General features: G+C 50.5%; 1 protein-coding gene across 7 annotated transcripts in view; it reads left to right on the top strand.

The window, feature by feature from the left end:
- The window catches only part of LOC140424818 (uncharacterized), a 223961-nt gene that overhangs the window by 158188 nt on the left and 45697 nt on the right, over positions 1 to 20076 (top strand). For all 7 annotated transcript variants that reach the window (XM_072508275.1, XM_072508279.1, XM_072508276.1 and 4 more), the window contains one exon: positions 2271 to 2342. In XM_072508275.1, the coding sequence (XP_072364376.1) occupies positions 2271 to 2342 (72 nt within the window). The remainder of the gene's footprint in view (positions 1 to 2270; positions 2343 to 20076) is intronic.

Genomic DNA, 20076 nt, shown 5'->3' on the forward strand with positions numbered 1-20076 from the left:
GCCTGCGGCCTGCGCGGTGACGACGGGCCACTCCGCGGCCATCCCCTCTGCTGCACGGCAACCACTGCATCTGCAGTCACTGTGGGCCGTCCGACTCTACGCTGCTGGATGGCAAACTCCAGAACTGCGGCTCCAACCATGGCAGTAAACATCGCTGTCTGGTTGGCATACATGGTGACCTGCAGGAGGGTGGTGGGGGGCAGAGAAACGACATGTTACACCAAGGTTCTTCCACACCTCACCAGCCGGGTTGCATGGGATCCCTGTGTGTCCCGGTGGCTTGGTCGCGCTGCAGACACGCAGCCAGCCTAACACCTGGTCACTGTCTGCGCCCAACGGTCAGTTCACACCATACTGCTCACCAGTGTGACACTCGCCTGTGCCCATCAGCCACACGCAACCTGCGGCCGTGTCCTTGTCACCGTCCTGCTATATCAGGGCGGCTGACATATGGCATCCGCGGATGGACGATACCATCCACACTCTCCCTCACTCCCCTCCCACCTGCACACTCTCCCTCATCCCCCCTCCCACCTGCACACTCTCCCTCATCCCCCCTCCCACCTGCACACGCTCCCTCATCCCCCCCTCCCACCTGCACACTCTCCCTCATCCCCCCTCCCACCTGCACACACTCCCACTCCCCCCCTCCCACCTGCACACTCTCCCTCATCCCCCCTCCCACATGCACACTCTCCCTCATCCCCCCATCTCACCTGCACACTCTCCCTCATCCCCCCTCCCACCTGCACACTCTCCCTCATCCCCCCCTCCACCTGCACACTCTCCCTCATCCCCCCTCCCACATGCACACTCTCCCTCATCCCCCCCCCCACCTGGACACTCTCGCTCATCCCCCCTCCAACCTGCACACTCTCCCTCATCCCCCCCTCCCACCTGCACACTCTCCCTCATATCCCCCCTCCCACCTGCACACTCTCCCTCATCCCCCCTCCCACCTGCGCACTCTCCTACCCCCCCCCCCCGTTTGGCCGCAGTGTTCTCGGGGAAGCCGACCCGGTCTCCAGGAGCTGCGGAACAGTCCGCTCACCTCCTCCCTGCTCAGCGTCAGCCAGCACGACTGGCTGACGACTTTAAAAAGCAGGTTTGAACGGCGACGGCGTGAACTGGGGTCACGCCATCGGGACTGTGGCCCATCCGACCCTGAGAATAGCAGGGGTGCCGGAGAATCGCCATTTTGGGTGTCTCGGGCGTTTCTCCGGCCTGCACAGTGTGGAACTCGACGGGGCCGTTCTCGCCGCTTAGGAGAATCGCGGGAGGGCGTCGGACCGGCGTCGCGGGAAAATTTGGCGGCACAGGCGATTCTCCCAACCGGCGCGGAAGTGGAGAATCGCGCCCGTGCTGTTCGGTGAATTGGGCATTCTAAGTTCTCCCTCTGTACCCAAAGAGGCGCCGGAATGTGGTGACTAGGGGCTTTTCACAGTAACTTCATTGCAGTGTTAATGTAAGCCTACTTGTGACAATAAAGATTATTAATTAGTGTGGTAATAGAAGTGGGGAAATTACAAGAGGACAGTGTTGGAGGAGGTTACAGAGTTAGGGCGGGACGAGACCATAGAGGAATTTGAAAAGGAGGATGAGATTTTAAAATTGCAGCTTTGGTAGACTGGGTGCCAATATAGATCAGCAAGCAAGGGGCTGATGAGTGAAAGGGTCACCCCATTGTGTGCCCACCCATCTTCCAGCCAGCTCCCATTTTATTTTCATTATTTTCTTCCATTCCTGTTAATGCTAGCATCTTCTTCTCTGCCTCTTCCTTTTTCACACTGGAACAATTTTCCATTTGTATTCTGCCTGTCTTCTTCCTTAAGTATCCCAGTTCCCACAAACATTTGTGTACTTTTTCCCTGTCGGAGTTCATGGAGGCACTCCTCGAGTTCTCCTCACCCTGAGTTCACATTTTTTTTGTTCTTCCCTGATCTTTTTCCTTTGGTCATACCGAGAACACATTTGCACCATATAAATTTTTGCATAATATAAATGTCAAAGCAGGATTCCAAATGTCTTAGTGAAGTGTGCCAGAGATCAATAAAGGAGTAGAATTCAATGGAAAACTACAAAGTTGAAATGCATATAGGTGATACAAACGGATTAGGTCATTTAAATCAATTTTAAATAACTTTATTCATATTAAACCCATATCTTCAATAAATTATTTTCAGTAAATGTATGTTTAATGTAATGTGGAGAATGTATGCCACGAAGATACAAGTTTTTTGAAATATTTTGCAATTTATGCTCTCTTTTAGGAATGTAAGTGATAATTATTTAAGCTTAATAGGTAACGGAGCTTTTGATCATCTGTCTTCAATAATCTACTTGTAAGTACATTTCTGATGTTATTAAAGTTACAATAATTAAAATGTTAATTTTGAAAATATCTGCATTTCTATGTATGTGTTTGAATTACTTTTTAATCTTTTATATTTTTTAACTTGCGTTTGAAAGTGTTAAGTGGAACAATTTTAATAGGTTGGTACGGGCATTGGGAGTTGAAACTACCTATGAGACTCTGGGAGAAATCACACTACCCTGTTAACTGATAGTTTTCGTTATTAAATTATAGTCTTGAATTTTTAAATTTCTTTTTTTTTTCTTTTAAATTTAGAGTACCCAATTCATTTTTTCCAATTAAGAGGCAATTTACCGTGGCCAATCCACCTACCCTACACATCTTTGGGTTGTGGGGGCTCAATCCACGCAAACACGGGGAGAATGTGCAAACTCCACACGGACAGTGACCCAGAGCCGGGATCGAACCTGGGACCTTGGCGCCGTGAGGCAACAGGGCTAACCCACTGCGCCACCGTGCTGCCCTGAATCTTTAAATTTAAAGGTCTTATGTCATTTAGGAGATACGTGCATTGATACTTCATGCTGTGGTACTGAAACATACAGAGCATCTTTGATCATTGGCCTAGGCTGTGTTAGCTGGTCATGTTTGAGACATTAGTACAAGAGGAAATAGTTAGCCTCAACCCTCCTGGGCTCGAAACACAAACTCAAACAAAAGCTCTGTTATTGGTTATCAAAAGGTGACCACTGGCGGAAAATATGGAAGTCTAGTAAGAGCTGAATCGATTTCAGCGGAATTTTCCCATTTTTCAACAGAGTGGCGCAACGGGTGGGAAAAATGACATGACCAGCAGCATTTTCCGCTGTATTGTTCAGCGGCTCCCACAATGTAATGCTGGCGGGGCAGGCTATGAATGAATCCATCCCACCAGCAACTTAGAACATAGAACAGAACATTACAGCGCAGTACAGGCCCTTCGGCCCTCGATGTTGCACCGACCTGTGAAACCACTCTAAGGCCCATCTACACTATTCCCTAATCGTCCATATGTCTATCCAATGACCAGCAGATAGACTTAGCTTTTTAAAGATCGTGGTGCCGTTTTTAAAGGGCAGCCTCAGACAAAAAAGCCAAAACTGAAGACCCCAAACCCCCAAACGCGCCTTCCCAAACACAATCCCTGAACAAGCCTCTCTGAACATTCCCCCCCCCCAAACGGTGAACTCATTCCTACGCAGAACCCATCCCCATGCAACACTCTCCTGGCACTGCCCCCCGACACTGATTGGTTATGGTGGGAGTCGGTCCGATTAGTTAACTGGCAACTGATGGGTTGGCCAGGGACAATGTTCTGTCTGACAACGGTCAGAGATTGGTTTCTGCTTTCTGAGAGAACCTGGCAGAAGTGTTTAGACCTTGGAAGTACAAGGAACTCCCTCTCTCTCCTGCTTGCTGAAGTGAAAGAACAGCTCTATTGTCTTGAAACCAGTGAGTACCTGGCACATCCTTTGCTGTGAACCTGAAATGGTGGTGTATCTGCAGAGAAAGTAGACAACCATATCAGAGAAAACCATCTCAAGCCGAGCAGGAAGAAGTACCAAAACGAAAACCTGAACTTCTGAAAGACATTGACTGGAGGTCATCCCAGTACATCAAAGATCCTTTTCCTTTATTAACATTTTATTTCCCTTTCCGCCATCCTTTCCCCTCTGTGTTGTTTATCTGTGTGTTTATAGAGTGGTGCTAGTTCAGAAGGGGGCGGGGATTGTGAAACGGGTAGTAGATAGTCAGGTACATTGTCATTCCATTTAATTATAAAAGCGTACATAATAAAAGGTTACTTGTGTGTAAAGTTACAAACCTGGGGCGTCATTCTCCGCCGGCGGGAGTCTCCGTTTTGCCGGCGCCCGGGGGTTTCCCGATGGCGTGGGGCTGCCCCACAATGGGAAACCCCATTGACCGGCCGGTGTTACGGAGACTCCCGCCGGCCGGTCGGGGCAGAAATGTGGCGGGGCGGGTAGGAGAATTTCGCCCCAGGTGTCTGTGGTTTATTGGGCTCAGCCTGGTATTTGAAATAAAATCTAATGTTACCTGTGTTGCGACTCCGGGTCAAGTGGAGCTGGAATTGACCGCACACGTAACTCGGGGTGTTGTGACAATCCAGATTTTCTTTCAATTTACTTGTGTGATATTTTGTAATTAGTACTTTTATAATTGAAGTGTAAATTATTTTGAGTTAGTTGAAGGATAGATCTCTGGGAAAAAAGTAGGAAGCTAATTTTGACATTCCCCATTTTACTCCATCACCCAATATTGATTCAGCTGCCTGTTAACATCTCACTATTGAAGCTATTGGAAGTGAAATGAGAGAGAGATATCAGGTGACTTAATCATTATTGTCCATTTTATATTATCACCCAAAGTCAAAATTATGCCCATGTGTTTTTCAAACTCTGGCAACTCTGCCATGTACCCAGTGATGAATAGTGCGGTCACGTTGATTTGCCATTTAATCTTTCCTGTCTCAACTTACACAAAATCATACAATTAGTATTTTATGTTGGAATCAGAAAACTGCAAAATAACAATCAACACTTCAAAAGAATTAGATTGTACGAACATTAGAAATAAGAGCAGAAGTAGGCCATTCAGCCCCTCGAGCCTGCTCAGATCATGGGTGAGATTCTCTGTTGGCTGACACCGAAATCGTGAAACGCGATTGAGCGGGGAATCGGTTCTGACACCAAAATCGCATTGGGTGCCGATTTGCCGCCAAATCGCAATTCCCTGTCACCTCAACAGTGGGGTCAATGCATTCGGGAACGCACATGCAGTAAACACCGTTTGCATATCATTAGAGGGTCTGATCCGGTATTCTCCGGGGCCTCTGCGATTATCTGCCTCCGATGGGCCGCGTTCCTGACAGCACAGTTCAGTTGTGCTTTTAAAAATTGTGAAACCGGTGTCATGGCTGCTGAGGGAGAGAGAGGAAGTAGGTCATGGAGAGGCGCGACAGTGGGCTGCCGGACCAAGGCTGGGGTTGGGGGGCCCTGCCAGGGTTGGGGAGGGGGGCTGATGGGGTCAGGTCGGCATCTAGTCACGGACCGCCTGCAAGGCAGCCATCTTGCTGTGCACCCCACTGACCACCCGTCTTGGTCACTGGTTTTTCAGAATGCCACTGGCCGTATGGGTGCCCCCAACCCTGCACCCTCCCCTTCGCCATACCCCCCATCCCACCTGCCGGCGGGACATCAGGGCGTCCACCCACGGCAACGCCCACTGTAGCCCCTATGGGGGCGCTGGGTGGGGACTGCGGAGTGTATCGCTGGCAAGGGCAGTGCCAGCCGAAGGTGCCCCTGGCATCAGGGACTGGCGCTAGTGCCAGAGACGCCCCATGGTGCCATGCACAGGCAGGGCTAGGGGTGTGGGGATATCGGGAGGGGGGCATGCTGGAGCAAAGTCTGCCCTATCAACTGGGGCACCATGTCGCCCATTGGACGAGGTTTGACACTGGGTATGCACCATGCTAACATGTTGGCTTTTCACTCCTTGCAGACACTGGATATTGGAATTCAACCAGCAATGGATGCCTTCCTGCTAGTCACTGCAGCCCTGGGGGATGCCCTGTGGCTGTACGAGCTGGCGCTGCTTGAGGAGGAGGAGGAGGAAGCTGCAGCAATGGAGCGTTCAGCAGCAGAGCGTGCCACAGAGGGACAGGAGGCAGCCGCCCAGGATGCAGATCCAACTCCCAACAGGCTGAGGAGGAGGAGGTGCAAAGGAGATGCCACATGAGGCCTCCCGTGTAACGCCAGCGCCTGTAATTCGAAGACCTACCGGACCGGGCATGCTGTCGAAGACTCCGGCTGAGCAGAGAGACAGCGCGACATATCGACAGCCGTCAAGTGGAGATAAGCCCCGACGTTCCCATGCCATCTGGTGCTGCCAGTCCTGGCGACCTGCTATGGTCTCGACCATGATCTGCACTCTCACTGCCATGGAGTACAGGGAGTGAACCACCTCCGCCTAGGACTGCGCCACATCACCCATTGACTGTGCCACCACCTTCTAGGTCTGTGACACATCAACCAGTGACTGCGCCATCTCACTCTAGGACTGGGCCACCGCCCTATGTGTCTGTACCTGGGCAATGCCGCCGACGTTCCCAGCCATGGCCCACTGTGACTGTGCCACGCTCAGGGCGCCGCTGCAATGTCCAGGTGACTCTGGCACATGGTCGACTGTGAGTCGGCAACCTTGTCCTGGGCCATGGCCAGCACCTGCACAGAATGCCCCAGGCCTTGGACATGCTGATGCATTGCCAAACTGTCACCCCCATTGCTGGATGCGCGCCGACAACCCCTCATGCAGTCCCTGGCTCTGCGACTTCATCGCCACAATTAATGTCCGTTCCAGAAGCCTGAAACCCATCTGGATAGCAGCTAGTTCCTGGAATGGGCCTGCCTTTCGGCTGTTCGCCCCCTCGGGTGTTCCTACATCCACCTGCTGTACCGGATCAGCTGTGTGGTGCGCACCAGAAAGTGTCCCAGGAGCCTCATCACTAAAGTGACCAACCGAGGTGAGTGTCTCTGGGATGGTGGAGGGGGGTTAGAGACAGTGTGACAGGAACTCAGTGTCACCCTCCAACTCAAAATCCGGGCGGATGGCTACCATCCGAGCTGCTTTCGTTGCTGATCGGCTCACGGACGGGCTTTGACTGTGGCACTGGCTGGGGGCGGGGACACGGATGGACCCGCCCCATCTCCTGCAAGAGACAAGACAAGATGCATGATTAGATCACAGGCGGGGGATGGTGGGGGTGGTGTAGGGTGAGGGGGTGGTGTGAGGGCAAGGGTGATGGGGGGAGTGAGGATGGTGTGGGGGGTGAGGATGGTGTCATGGGGAACCACAAGTAAACGGGATTTCACTTCCTCGCCTGCAGCTGAACACCACCCCAGCGACCTCCCTTTCCTCCGGGCCGCCAACCACATCCAGGGTCCTCTACTCTCTCATGGTTCGGGGCTGCAGGTCCGGGGGTTGCCCTCCTGCATCCTCCCACTCCTGGTGGTCATGGGCGGCCTTCTGCTGGGGTGGGAGGGGGTGGGTGCAAACAGAAAACGGCAGTGTTGGACTGTCTGACGCATGCAGCCCAGGTGTTGGGTAGCTGGTGGCCTCAGTGGTCAGGGCACCCGGCCATGACGGCCGGTATGGGTGACGGCATGTGGGGCAGGGTGGGGGTTCAGACACCCTCCGGATTGGGGGGTAGGGTTACAGGTGTGTCGGACAGGATTGGTGCCAGGGCACAGTGCTGCTTACTCACCCAGGCCGTCCTGAGGATGCCATGCAGTTTTTTTTCGGCACTGCTGGCCGGTCTAGACAGAGCTGCCCACGCCGCTGACTGCCTCTGCCAGCTGCGCCCAGGCACAGCGAATGGTGGCGGCTGGCACCCTCCTTCCCGGGCCGGGGTAGAGGGTCATCCAACTCTCCTCCACCGTGTCCAGGAGGGTCTCGAGATCTGTGTGAGCAAAATGTGGGGCCGTGCATCTTGCTGCCATTTTGTTGGCTGGGATGGTGTATGTGGGGAGTGAAGTGTGTATATGTTGCAGCTTGTCAGCCCCCTGAGTGTCAATCATGAAACTGGCGAATCCAGCACTGTTCCTCATTGGAATCGATTGTGTTCCACGTGGTGCCGGTGCTAACCCCTCAAAATGAGCAGAAATGGTCCAGTTGCGGCGCCGGTTTTGCTGTTGTGGATCTCCACGAATCTTGCACCAGCGTCAACACTTAGGGAACGAACGTCCGGCCTCGTTATACTCTTGATCAAGCGAACCAAATCCGGAGAATAGTGGGAGAGGCCAAAAATAAGATCCACACCAGGCGCCAAACAGTTGGCGATGCAACCGCCGCCCCTCTCCCCTAGGCGTAATTGGGATTTCGCCATAGCGTGGTGAGAAACCAATTATCACCACTTAAGCCCTACAATTAACGAGAATCACCCTTTATCCAATGGCCTCCCGCCATTCAGTGGTCTCCCCAGCAAATAAAAAAGGGAGGCACGTTAGCACAGTGGTTAGCATAGTTGCTTCATTTCTCCAGGGTCCCAGGTTTGATTCCCGGTTTAGGTCACTGTCTGTGCGGAGTCTGCACGTTCCCCCTGTGTCTGTGTGGGTTTCCTCTGGGTGCTCTGGTTTCCTCCCACAGTCCAAAGATGTGCAGATTAGGTGGTTTGGCCATGCTAAATTGCCCTTAGGTTAGGTGGAGTTACGGGGATAGGTGGAGATGTGGGCTTAAGTGCGATGCTCTTTCCAGGAGCCAGTGCAGAATTTATGGGCCGAGTGGCCTCCTTCTGCACTGTAAATTCTATGATTCTATGAAGTGCTCATGCTGACGCCGATCTCCTTTTTAAAAACTTGAACCTGGCGGAAGGGCTTCTGTGGGGAGCTGAGGAGGTGAGTAGCCATCTTTGCTCACAGGGCTTGCTACCGGGGACCCTCGGCTGGGTGGGGGACCCTTGGCTGAGGTTGGGTACCCTCAGCAGGGGTGGTCCGCCATGGGAGGGTGGGTGGGTGGCGCTGGTGGGGCAATCGGGGGGCAACCGCTCGCGGCACCACCATGCCAATCCCTGGATCATGTGTACCCGTTCCGAGGTCAACCTTTGTCCCAGCCCGTCTGCCACTAATAACCCCCACCGACTGCTGAGCCTCTGGCTGTAGCAGCTGAAGTCTATAGCCTCTAGGGAATTGGCAGTCGTGATTAAATGAGCACTCCACACAACCCAACTGGATTCCCGTGGGTGGATGAGCCATGTAACATGTGGGAGCCATTGCCTAGCATCCCAATCAGACTGCGATGCCTGGACAGTGTACCTGAACACCACACATGCAGCAGCCAACTTCTGAACACCCAGGGGATGGGACACAGCACCAAGGACATGCCACGGCCGGAAGGTGGATGAGTGCCACGGGGAAGGGGAAGCACCCGGTCAGGTTGACGTTGTGAGCGGGTGTCTGTGGTACAGGGTCTGGGGCCTGTTGAGGGGGGCCCGCTGCAGCCGGGGGCACGTAGGCAGGGCGTTCCGGGTAGGGGGGATCAGTGGGGGAATGGAGGGTCCCGGGGTGGGAGCCACCGCTGTTTGTCTGTCTAACACCCTCTCCCAATTTCTTACAGATATTTAACGCTATGGTAGGGATGTTGGATGCAGAACTTGCCCTCATGGTGCTGGTGCTATGTGCTGCGGCCAGACGCTGGAGAAAGCGGCAGCAGCAGTGTCTGCAGATCCTGAAACATTTTGGATTATTGCTGTAGTTGTAAAATAGACAGTTTATAAGACCTCAAATCAAATATATATTTGATTCCAATTTTCTCAAAACATAACGATTTCATAGAAGCAGCATAATTCACTTTGCTAAATTGAAACAGATTTTGATTTATATTTTGCAAGTCATTTGCAATAGCCAAGCCAGCATATTTTGGCTTTGATAAAGCACCATATTGCATTCTTTAACATACACAAATATGCAGATACGCAACAAATAGAAGTAATGTTCCATATTAAAGATGGGTGGCTTGCCGTCAATTAAATGTGTTTGAGTCTGACCCAAACCAATTAGGATTATATTGGGGTGTGATTAGATGACTTAAGACAGATATGAAAGGGTATAACTAAGAAGTTTCGGCCCGCCATTTTGAGTTTTAATTTGAATTTAGTTGGGGATTAGTTTTGTTGTAGATTAGTTTTTTAGGTAGATTGGTAGGGTAGGTTTTTGTGGCTAGTTTGTTAGTTTTTGTTTTGTTGATTTAAAGCTGAAGATTAGCTCTCTCTCGCTCTTTTTCATATTTCATTTTCAGACTTTGACTTTTAAAAGTTATTGTCGAGCTGTTTGCCTAAGCAAGGAGATAATGTCTGTGATTCTTTAAAAGCTTCAAATTGTCTACAAGTTGCCTTTTAAATGACTTTCAAATTGTAATCAATAGAAGACAAATAAAACAATTCCTATTGGCACTTGAGAAGTTTTAACTTAAATTTCTACTGAGTTCCAGTAATCGCAAAGTGCTGCTGGTAACTGAATGGTAGAAATCCTTCAACTAAGATTTCTACCATTCAGTTACCAGCAGCACTTTGCCGAAATTCAGCCCTTGTCCTTGAAGAAATGTAGTTAAAAGTGTTTGTTTTATCAGGCTTCGGTGTTACTTTAAAACTATGTAAAATGAATTTGCAGAATATGTGTCTCTTCAATCCTTAATTTAAAACTGGGGCTTAATATTTACGCTTAAACAGCTATATTTTACCTATATTAGTTGTATTAGAAATACCTGGCTTCTACAGTCAGACCTTTGATAAATCGAAAGATTAAGTGAGATATATCAGAATAAGATAAAGACATCATTAATGCGATAGGATAGGTAAAAGCGCAAAGAATAACTCATTCATATTGTCTTTGCAGTTTTAAACAATAGAATGGACACTTAGCATTGCAACAGGCATTTCAAAATAATTATTATAATTAATAAATTAATCAAATTTGATACTACTGATTCAGTAGTAATAAATTATACAATATGTTAATAATACAGTCAAATAGTTGATTGATCAGTAACATTTCAACAATAGTATTTCAGCTCAAATTCATCAATTGGGGGTACAGTTGGGTTAGTTTGAATCATTCTGATAGTTGGTCCCCTGCGTTTAGCAAATAGTTTTTTGATGCACTTAGCACATTGGTATGTTATGTAAATGATGAATACAGCTACACAGGAGAATAGGATTATTCTTATTATGGACATTCCAGTGTGTCCAAGCCACCCGCAAATTTTATCACAGAGAGAGATAAATTGGGGTGGATCAAGTTTTTTGATTTCTTTTTGGATATGTAATGCCAAATCTTTAACTTCTTTAGAGTTATCGGGAATGAAAGTGCAACATTCTGCACCAATCAGGGCGCAGGTGCCACCCTTTTCAGCTCACCCATGGTCAAGTGCCATTCGATTTTGTAAACCACGGTTCGAATTGCTCGCATTTCGTCAGAAATTTTATCGAGGGCAGTGGCGGTGTAATCGGCTACGTTTTGTATGATGGTTGTTATTTTATTCAATTCATTCTCCATCCTCATTTCTCAATAGAAAGGAATCATTCTAGCATAAATTGCAGCTCTTAAGGTAATGAAACGTTTATTTCTTCGAGCAGCTGCTTCTGAAACATGAGGGAGATTAGTCATATGACGAATGGCCGGTACAATGTATCCTAAATAGCAAGATCCTGACCAGGATCTTGGGAGCCAGGGATATGCCTTATTATCACAAATAAAATAAGTTCCATTATAAGCAGATGCTTGAGGCAGCGGCCCATGTGCCGGACCCCACCCCACATCCTGAGGACCTGGCTGCCCATAAGACCAGGAAGGGACCCAGTGGGGGAGCCCCGTGATGGCCCAGGGTGTACAGGCGTGACAGGTCCTTTGAACAAATGACGGATAGTTGTGTCGCAGGACGTTCCGCCTCAACAAGGTGCGGAACCTGTGCCATATCCTCGCAGACTTGGCACCACGGGATCATTCCAGGGTTGAGTGGGGACCTGTGTGGTATCTCACAGGCATAGCCCACAGGTGCATTAAGCAGAATATAAGTAAATATATTCTAAGAACCATCGGTCTTCGAATGTTTTATTATTTTTGAGGTTAGGTATGCCTGTTGTCCTTGAGGACCGCAGAGCTCTTTGTAAGCGATCGTTTGTACATTTATAAGCTGTGTTAACATCTACATAATTAGTACAAACGCTAATACCCGTTTGTATCCCTTTAGGGTTCTTACTGATGAGGCAAATTGATCCTTTTTGTTTAATATTAGTTGGGAGGTTAAGATGTTGAGGTTTTTTGTCAAGGTTATATTTAAGTTGGTGCCATCCTGAAAAGGTATTTAGTGGCTAGCCTGCAGATTTCCATAAGCTAATAGATTTTTGGATGTGAACCTGGTACCTTCCTTTTCCACATGAATATGCTCCAGAACGGATCACCACAGAGTGAGGGACACTTTGATAGATGTACCATTCTGCTGTTTCAGAAGCATTAAAGGGAATAGTTAGAAAGGAAATACCCTCCCCTGAGTTAGTAGGGGTTGCAATGCATACCCAACAATTGGAAATATTAAAGTTTTTAGCATATATCTTAGATGTGTAAAGGAATGTGTTCTTATTCAGTTCTGGTGCAACGTTCACAAAGCCAATCAAATAACTGAAAATGAAAATTGCGGCAAACATTTTACTTCTCGCGTGCTTCACGTGCGATGCGTGAATCCAACTTTTCTTTCAGATAAAATTTGCGGGTGGCTTGGACACACTGGAATGTCCACAATAAGAATAATCCTATTCTCCTGTGTAGCTGTATTCATCATTTACATAACATACCAATGTGCTAAGTGCATCAAAAAAACTTCAGAGAAGGTTGGAATCAAATATATATATATTTAAAAAAAAAAAAATATTTTATTGAAAATTTTTGGTCAACCATCACAGTACATTGTGTATCCTTTACACAATAATATAACAGTATAAATAACAATGACCTGTTTTATAAACAAAGAATAAATAATATATAACAAAAACGAAAACTAAAACTAACTAAATGGCAACTGCCTTGTCTCAGATAAACACTCTCCAAAAATATGATTTAACAGTCCAATATACAATTATTTATAGCAACGACCTATACATATTATACATATATATTAACAATCCTGAGAGTCCTTCTGGTTCCTCCCCCCCCCCCCCCCCCCCCCCCCCCCCCCCCCCCCCCCCCCGGGCTGCTGCTGCTACCTTCTTCTTTTCCATTCCCTCTATCTTTTTGTGAGGTATTCGACGAACGGTTGCCACTGCCTGGTGAACCCTTGAGCCGATCCCCTTAGGACGAACTTAATCCGTTCCAGCTTTATAAACCCTGCCATGTCATTTATCCAGGTCTCCACCCCCGGGGGCTTGGCTTCCTTCCACATCAACAGTATCCTGCGCCGGGCAAAGGCCAAAACATCGGCCTCTCTCGCCTCCTGTACTCCCGGCTCTTGTGCAACCCCAAATATAGCCAACCCCCAGCTTGGCTCGACCTGGACCCCCACTACTTTCGAAAGCACCTTTGTCACCCCCACCCAGAACCCCTGTAGTGCCGGACATGACCAGAACATGTGGGTGTGATTCGCTGGGCTTCTCGAGCATCTCGCATACCTATCCTCTACCCGAAAAAATTTACTGAGCCGTGCTCCAGTCATATGCGCCCTGTGTAACACCTTAAATTGAATCAGGCTTAGCCTGGCACATGAGGACGATGAGTTTACCCTACTTAGGGCATCTGCCCACAGCCCCTCCTCAATCTCCTCCCGCAGCTCTTCTTCCCATTTCCCTTTCAGCTCATCTATCATAATCTCCCCCTCGTCCCTCATTTCCCTATATATATCTGACACCTTACCGTCCCCCACCCATGTCTTTGAGATCACTCTGTCCTGCACCTCATGCATCGGGAGCTGCGAGAATTCCCTCACCTGTTGCCTCGCAAAAGCCCTCAGTTGCATATACCGGAATGCATTCCCTTGGGGCAACCCATATTTCTCGGTCAGCGCTCCCAGACTTGCGAACTTCCCATCCACAAACAGATCTTTCAGTTGCGTTACTCCTGCTCTTTGCCATATTCCAAATCCCCCATCCATCCTCCCCGGGGCAAACCTATGGTTATTTCTTATCGGGGACGCCACCAAGGCTCCCGTCTTTCCCCTATGCCGTCTCCACTGTCCCCAAATTTTCAAAGTCGCCACCACCACCGGGCTTGTGGTGTATTTCTTCGGTGAGAACGGCAATGAGGCCGTCACCATAGCTTGTAGGCTAGTCCCCCTACAGGACGCCCTCTCCAATCTCTTCCACGCCGCTCCCTCCTCTTCTCCCATCCACTTACTCACCATTGAGATATTGGCGGCCCAGTAGTACTCACTTAGGCTCGGTAGTGCCAGCCCCCCTATTCCTACTACGCTGTAAGAATCCCTTCCTCACTCTCGGGGTCTTCCCGGCCCATACAAAATTCATGATACTCTTTTCGATCCTTTTGAAAAAAGCCTTTGTGATCACCACCGGGAGGCACTGAAACACAAAGAGGAATCTCGGGAGGACTACCATTTTAACCGCCTGCACCCTCCCTGCCAGTGACAGAGATACCATGTCCCATCTCTTGAAGTCCTCTTCAATTTGTTCCACCAATCGCGTTAAATTTAACCTATGCAATGTACCCCAATTCTTGGCTATCTGGATCCCCAAGTAACGAAAGTCCCTTGTAACCTTCCTCAGCGGAAAGTCCTCTATTTCTCTGCTCTGCTCCCCTGGATGCACCACAAACAACTCACTTTTCCCCATGTTCAGTTTATATCCTGAGAATTCTCCAAACTCCCGAAGTGTCCGCATTATCTCTGGCATCCCCTCCGCCGGGTCCGCTACATATAACAACAAATCATCCGCATACAGAGATACCCGGTGTTCTTCTCCTCCTCTAAGTACTCCCCTCCACTTCTTGGAATCCCTCAATGCTATTGCCAGGGGCTCAATCGCCAGTGCAAACAGTAATGGGGACAGAGGGCATCCCTGCCTTGTCCCTCTATGGAGCCGAAAGCATGCAGATCCCCGTCCATTCGTGACCACACTCGCCACTGGGGCCCTATACAACAGCTGCACCCATCCAACATACTCATCTCCAAAACCAAATCTCCTCAGCGCCTCCCACAGATAATCCCACTCCACTCTATCAAATGCTTTATCGGCATCCATCGCCACCACTATCTCCGCTTCCCCCTCTGGTGGGGGCATCATCATTACCCCTAGCAGCCTCCGTATATTCGTATTCAGCTGTCTCCCCTTCACAAACCCAGTTTGGTCCTCATGGACCACCCTCGGGACACAATCCTCTATCCTCATTGCCATTACCGTGGCCAGAATCTTAGCGTCTACATTTAGGAGGGAAATAGGTCTATAGGACCCGCATTGCAGCGGGTCCTTTTCCTTCTTTAGGAGAAGCGATATCGTTGCCTCAGACATAGTCGGGGGCAGCTGTCCCCTTTCCTTTGCCTCATTAAAGGTCCTCATCAGTAGCGGGGCGAGCAAGTCCACATATTTCCTGTAAAATTCGACTGGGAATCCATCCGGTCCCGGAGCCTTCCCCGCCTGCATGCTCCTAATTCCTTTCACTACTTCCTCTATTTCAATCTGTGCTCCCAGTCCCACCCTTTCCTGCTCCTCCACCTTGGGAAATTCCAGCCGGTCCAGAAAGCCCATCATTCTCTTCCTCCCATCCGGGGGTTGAGCTTCGTATAATTTTTTATAAAATGCCTTGAACACTCCATTCACTCTCTCCGCTCCCCGCTCCATCTCTCCTTCCTCATCCCTCACTCCCCCTATTTCCCTCGCTGCTCCCCTTTTCCTCAATTGGTGTGCCAGCAACCTGCTCGCCTTCTCCCCATATTCGTACTGTACACCCTGTGCCTTCCTCCGCTGTGCCTCTGCAGTACCCGTTGTCAGCAAGTCAAATTCTACGTGTAGCTTTTGCCTTTCCCTGTACAGTCCCTCCTCCGGTGCCTCCGCATGTTGCCTGTCCACCCTCAGAAGTTCTTGCAGCAACCGCTCCCGTTCCTTACTCTCCTGCTTTCCTTTATGTGCCCTTATTGATATCAGCTCCCCTCTAACCACTGCCTTCAGCGCCTCCCAGATCACTCCCACCTGGACCTCCCCATTATCATTGAGTTCCAAGTACTTTTCAATGCACCCCCTCACCCTTAGACACACCCCCTCATCTGCCATTAGTCCCATGTCCATTCTCCAGGGTGGGCGCCCTTCGGTTTCCTCCCCTATCTCCAAGTCCACCCAATGTGGAGCGTGATCCGAAATGGCTATAGCCGTATACTCCGTTCCCCTCACCTTCGGGATCAACGCCCTTCCCAAAAGAAAAAAGTCTATTCGCGAATAGACTTTGTGGACATAGGAGAAAAACGAAAACTCCTTACTCCTAGGTCTGCTAAATCTCCACGGGTCTACTCCTCCCATCTGCTCCATAAAATCTTTAAGCACCTTGGCTGCTGCCGGCCTCCTTCCAGTCCTGGACCTCGACCTGTCCAGCCCTGGTTCCAACACCGTATTGAAATCTCCCCCCATTACCAACTTTCCCACCTCTAGGTCCGGGATGCGTCCTAGCATACGCCTCATAAAATTGGCATCATCCCAGTTCGGGGCATATACGTTTACCAAAACCACCGTCTCCCCCTGTAGTTTGCCACTCACCATCACGTATCTGCCCCCGCTATCCGCCACTATAGTCTTTGCCTCAAACATTACCCGCTTCCCCACTAATATAGCCACCCCCCTGTTTTTCGCATCTAGCCCCGAATGGAACACCTGCCCCACCCAACCTTTGCGTAGTCTCACCTGGTCTATCAGTTTCAAGTGCGTTTCCTGTAACATAACCACGTCTGCCTTAAGTTTCTTAAGGCGTGCGAGTACCCGTGCCCTCTTTATCGGCCCGTTCAGCCCTCTCACGTTCCACGTGATCAGCCGGGTTGGGGGGCTTTTTACCACCCCCCCCTTGTCGATTAGCCATCCCCTTTTTCCAGCTCCTCACCCGGTTCCCACGCAGCTGTGTCCCCCCCAGGCGGTGCCCCCCCGCCCATCCCACCCCATGCCAGCTCCCCCCTCTCCCCAGCAGCAGCAGCCCAATAATTCCCCCCCCCCCCCCCGCTAGATCCCCCACTAGCGTAGTTACACCCCCCCCATGTTGCTCCCAGAAGTCAGCAAACTCTGGCCGACCTCGGCTTCCCCCCGTGACCTCGGCTCGCACCGTGCGACGCCCCCTCCTTCCTGCTTCCCTATTCCCGCCATGATTATCATAGCGCGGGAACCGAGCCCGTGCTTCCCCCTTGGCCCCGCCCCCAATGGCCAACGCCCCATCTCCTCCACCTCCTTTCCTCCCCCCACCACATCCTGTGGAAGAGAGAAAAGTTACCACATCGCAGGATTAATAACATAAAACTCCTCTTTCCCCCCTTTTTACCCCCCTCTTCGCCCCCATACTTGCCCCACCACTTTGTTTCAAACGTTCTTTTTTTAATAACCCGCTCATTCCAATTTTTCTTCCACGATAAAAGTCCACGCCTCATCCGCCGTCTCAAAGTAGTGGTGCCTCCCTTGATATGTGACCCACAGTCTTGCCGGTTGCAGCATTCCGAATTTTATCTTCTTTTTGTGAAGCACCGCCTTGGCCCGATTAAAGCTCGCCCTCCTTCTCGCCACCTCCGCACTCCAGTCTTGGTATACGCGGATCACCGCGTTCTCCCACTTACTGCTCCGAGTTTTCTTTGCCCACCTAAGGACCATCTCTCTATCCTTAAAACGGAGAAATCTCACCACTATGGCTCTAGGAATTTCTCCTGCTCTCGGTCCTCGCGCCATCACTCGGTATGCTCCCTCCACCTCCAGCGGACCCGCCGGGGCCTCCGCTCCCATTAACGAGTGCAGCATCGTGCTCACATATGCCCCGACGTCCGCTCCCTCCGCACCTTCAGGAAGACCAAGAATCCTTAGGTTGTTCCTCCTCGCGTTGTTCTCCAGCGCCTCCAGCCTTTCCACACATCGTTTATGGTGTGCCTCGTGCATCTCCGCCTTCACCACCAGGCCCTGTATGTCGTCCTCATTCTCGGCAGCCTTTGCCTTCATGACCCGAAGCTCCCGCTCCTGGGTCTTTTGCTCCTCTAGCCCTTCGATCGCCTGTAGTATCGGGGCCAACAGCTCTTTCTTCATTTCCTTTTTGAGCTCTTCCACACAGCATTTCAAGAACTCTTGTTGTTCAGGGCCCCATGTTAAACTGCCACCTTCCGACGCCATCTTGGTTTTTGCTTGCCTTCCTTGCCGCTGTTCTAAAGGATCCACCGCAATCCGGCCACCTTCCTCTCCTTTTTTCATCCGTATCCAGGGGGGATTCCCTTCTGGTTCACCGCACAGTACTTTTAGCCGTTAAAATTGCCGTTGGGGCTCTTATTAAGAGCCCAAAAGTCCGTTCCACCGGGAGCTGCCGAAACGTGCGACTCAGCTGGTCATCGCCGCACCCGGAAGTCCAATCAAATATATATTTGATTCAATGTCTTATAAACTGTCCATTTTAAAACTACAGCAATAATCTAAAATGTTTCAGCCTTATAAGTTATGGAATGTGGTTCACGCTGTAATCACTAATGGCCCGAAATGAGAACAATAGAGCCTTTACTCCTGCCACCTCATTGCCATGGAATTCAGCCCTTGTCCTTGAAGAAATGTAGTTAAAAGTGTTTGTTTTATCAGGCTTCGGTGTTACTTTAAAATTATGTAAAATGAATTTGCAGAATATGTGTCTCTTCAATCCTTTATTTAAAACTGGGGCTTAATATTAACGCTTAACCAGCTATCTTTTACCTATATTAGTTGTATTAGAAATACCTGGCTTCTACAGGCGGTGTGGAGAAACTTGGCAAGGTTGGCGTCGTGGTCCTGCTGATCATGGCTGCTGATGGTGACGTTGTCTAGATACGGAAAGGTGGCCCGCAAACCGTACCGGTCGACCATTCGGTCCATCTGCCTTTGGAAGACCGAGACCCCGTTGGTGATGCCGAAGGAAACCCTGAGGAAGTGATAGAGGCGGCCGTCTGCCTCGAAGGCAGTGTATGGACGGTCCGATTTACAAATGGGGAGCTGGTGGTAGGCGGATTTGAGGTCCTCCGTTGAGAAGACCCGGCACTGTGCAATCTGATTGACCATATCAGATATGCGTGGGAGGGGGTACGCGTCGAGCTGCGTGTACAGATTGATGGTCTGGCTGTAGTCCACAACCATTCTGTGTTTCTCCCCAGTTTTAACTACTACCACTTGGGCTCTCCAGGGGCTGTTGCTGGCCTCGATGATGCCTTCCCGAAGCAGCCGCTGGACCTCGGACCTGATGAAGGCCCTGTCCTGGGTGCTGTACCGTCTGCTCCTGGTGGCGACGGGTTTGCAATCTGAGGTTAGATTTGCAAAGCGGGAAGCCGGATCGACCTTTAGGGTCGCGAGGCCTCACACAGTGGTAGGGGCCCGCCGAATTTCAGGGTTAGGCTCTGGAGGTTGCACTGGAAGTCCAGGCCGAGTAGTAGGGCAGCGCAGAGGTTAGGGAGGACGTAGAGCCACTAAATTCTACGCCCTGGACCGTGAGTGTGACCGTACAGTACCCCCGGATCGCCACGGAATGGGATCTGGAGGCCAGGGAGATGTTTTGGTTGGCGGGGTGTACCGTGAGGGAGCAGCGCCTTACCGTATCCGGGTGGATGAAGCTTTCGGTGCTCCTGGAGTCCAGCAGGCAAGAGGTCACGTGTCCGTTGATTTTAACGCTGGTCAATGCGGTGGCCAGGTTGTGCGGACGCGACTGGTCGATGGTCACTGAGGCAAGTCGTGGTCGGTCGTCGCTGGTGTCGGATGGTGGAGAGCCAGGGGGGCACAGGTCCTGGAACGTTGGCGGTACCCATGTGCTGTGGGGGAGACAAGATGGCGGCGCCTGAAGATCTTGAGGAGGACAAAATGGCGGCGCCCATTGGCCGCACGTGGCGGGGGTTGAACAAGTTGGCGGCGCCCATGGGCCGCACGTGTTGCTGGGAGGGGAAAATGGCGGCGCCCACTGCCTGCGCTTGGTCTGAGGGGTAGAAGATGGCGGTGCCCACTGGCCCCGCGTGGTCTGAGCGGGAGAAGATGGCGGCGC

This window comes from Scyliorhinus torazame, chromosome 6, assembly GCF_047496885.1.
Source record: "Scyliorhinus torazame isolate Kashiwa2021f chromosome 6, sScyTor2.1, whole genome shotgun sequence".
Classification (NCBI taxonomy): Eukaryota; Metazoa; Chordata; class Chondrichthyes; order Carcharhiniformes; family Scyliorhinidae; genus Scyliorhinus; species Scyliorhinus torazame.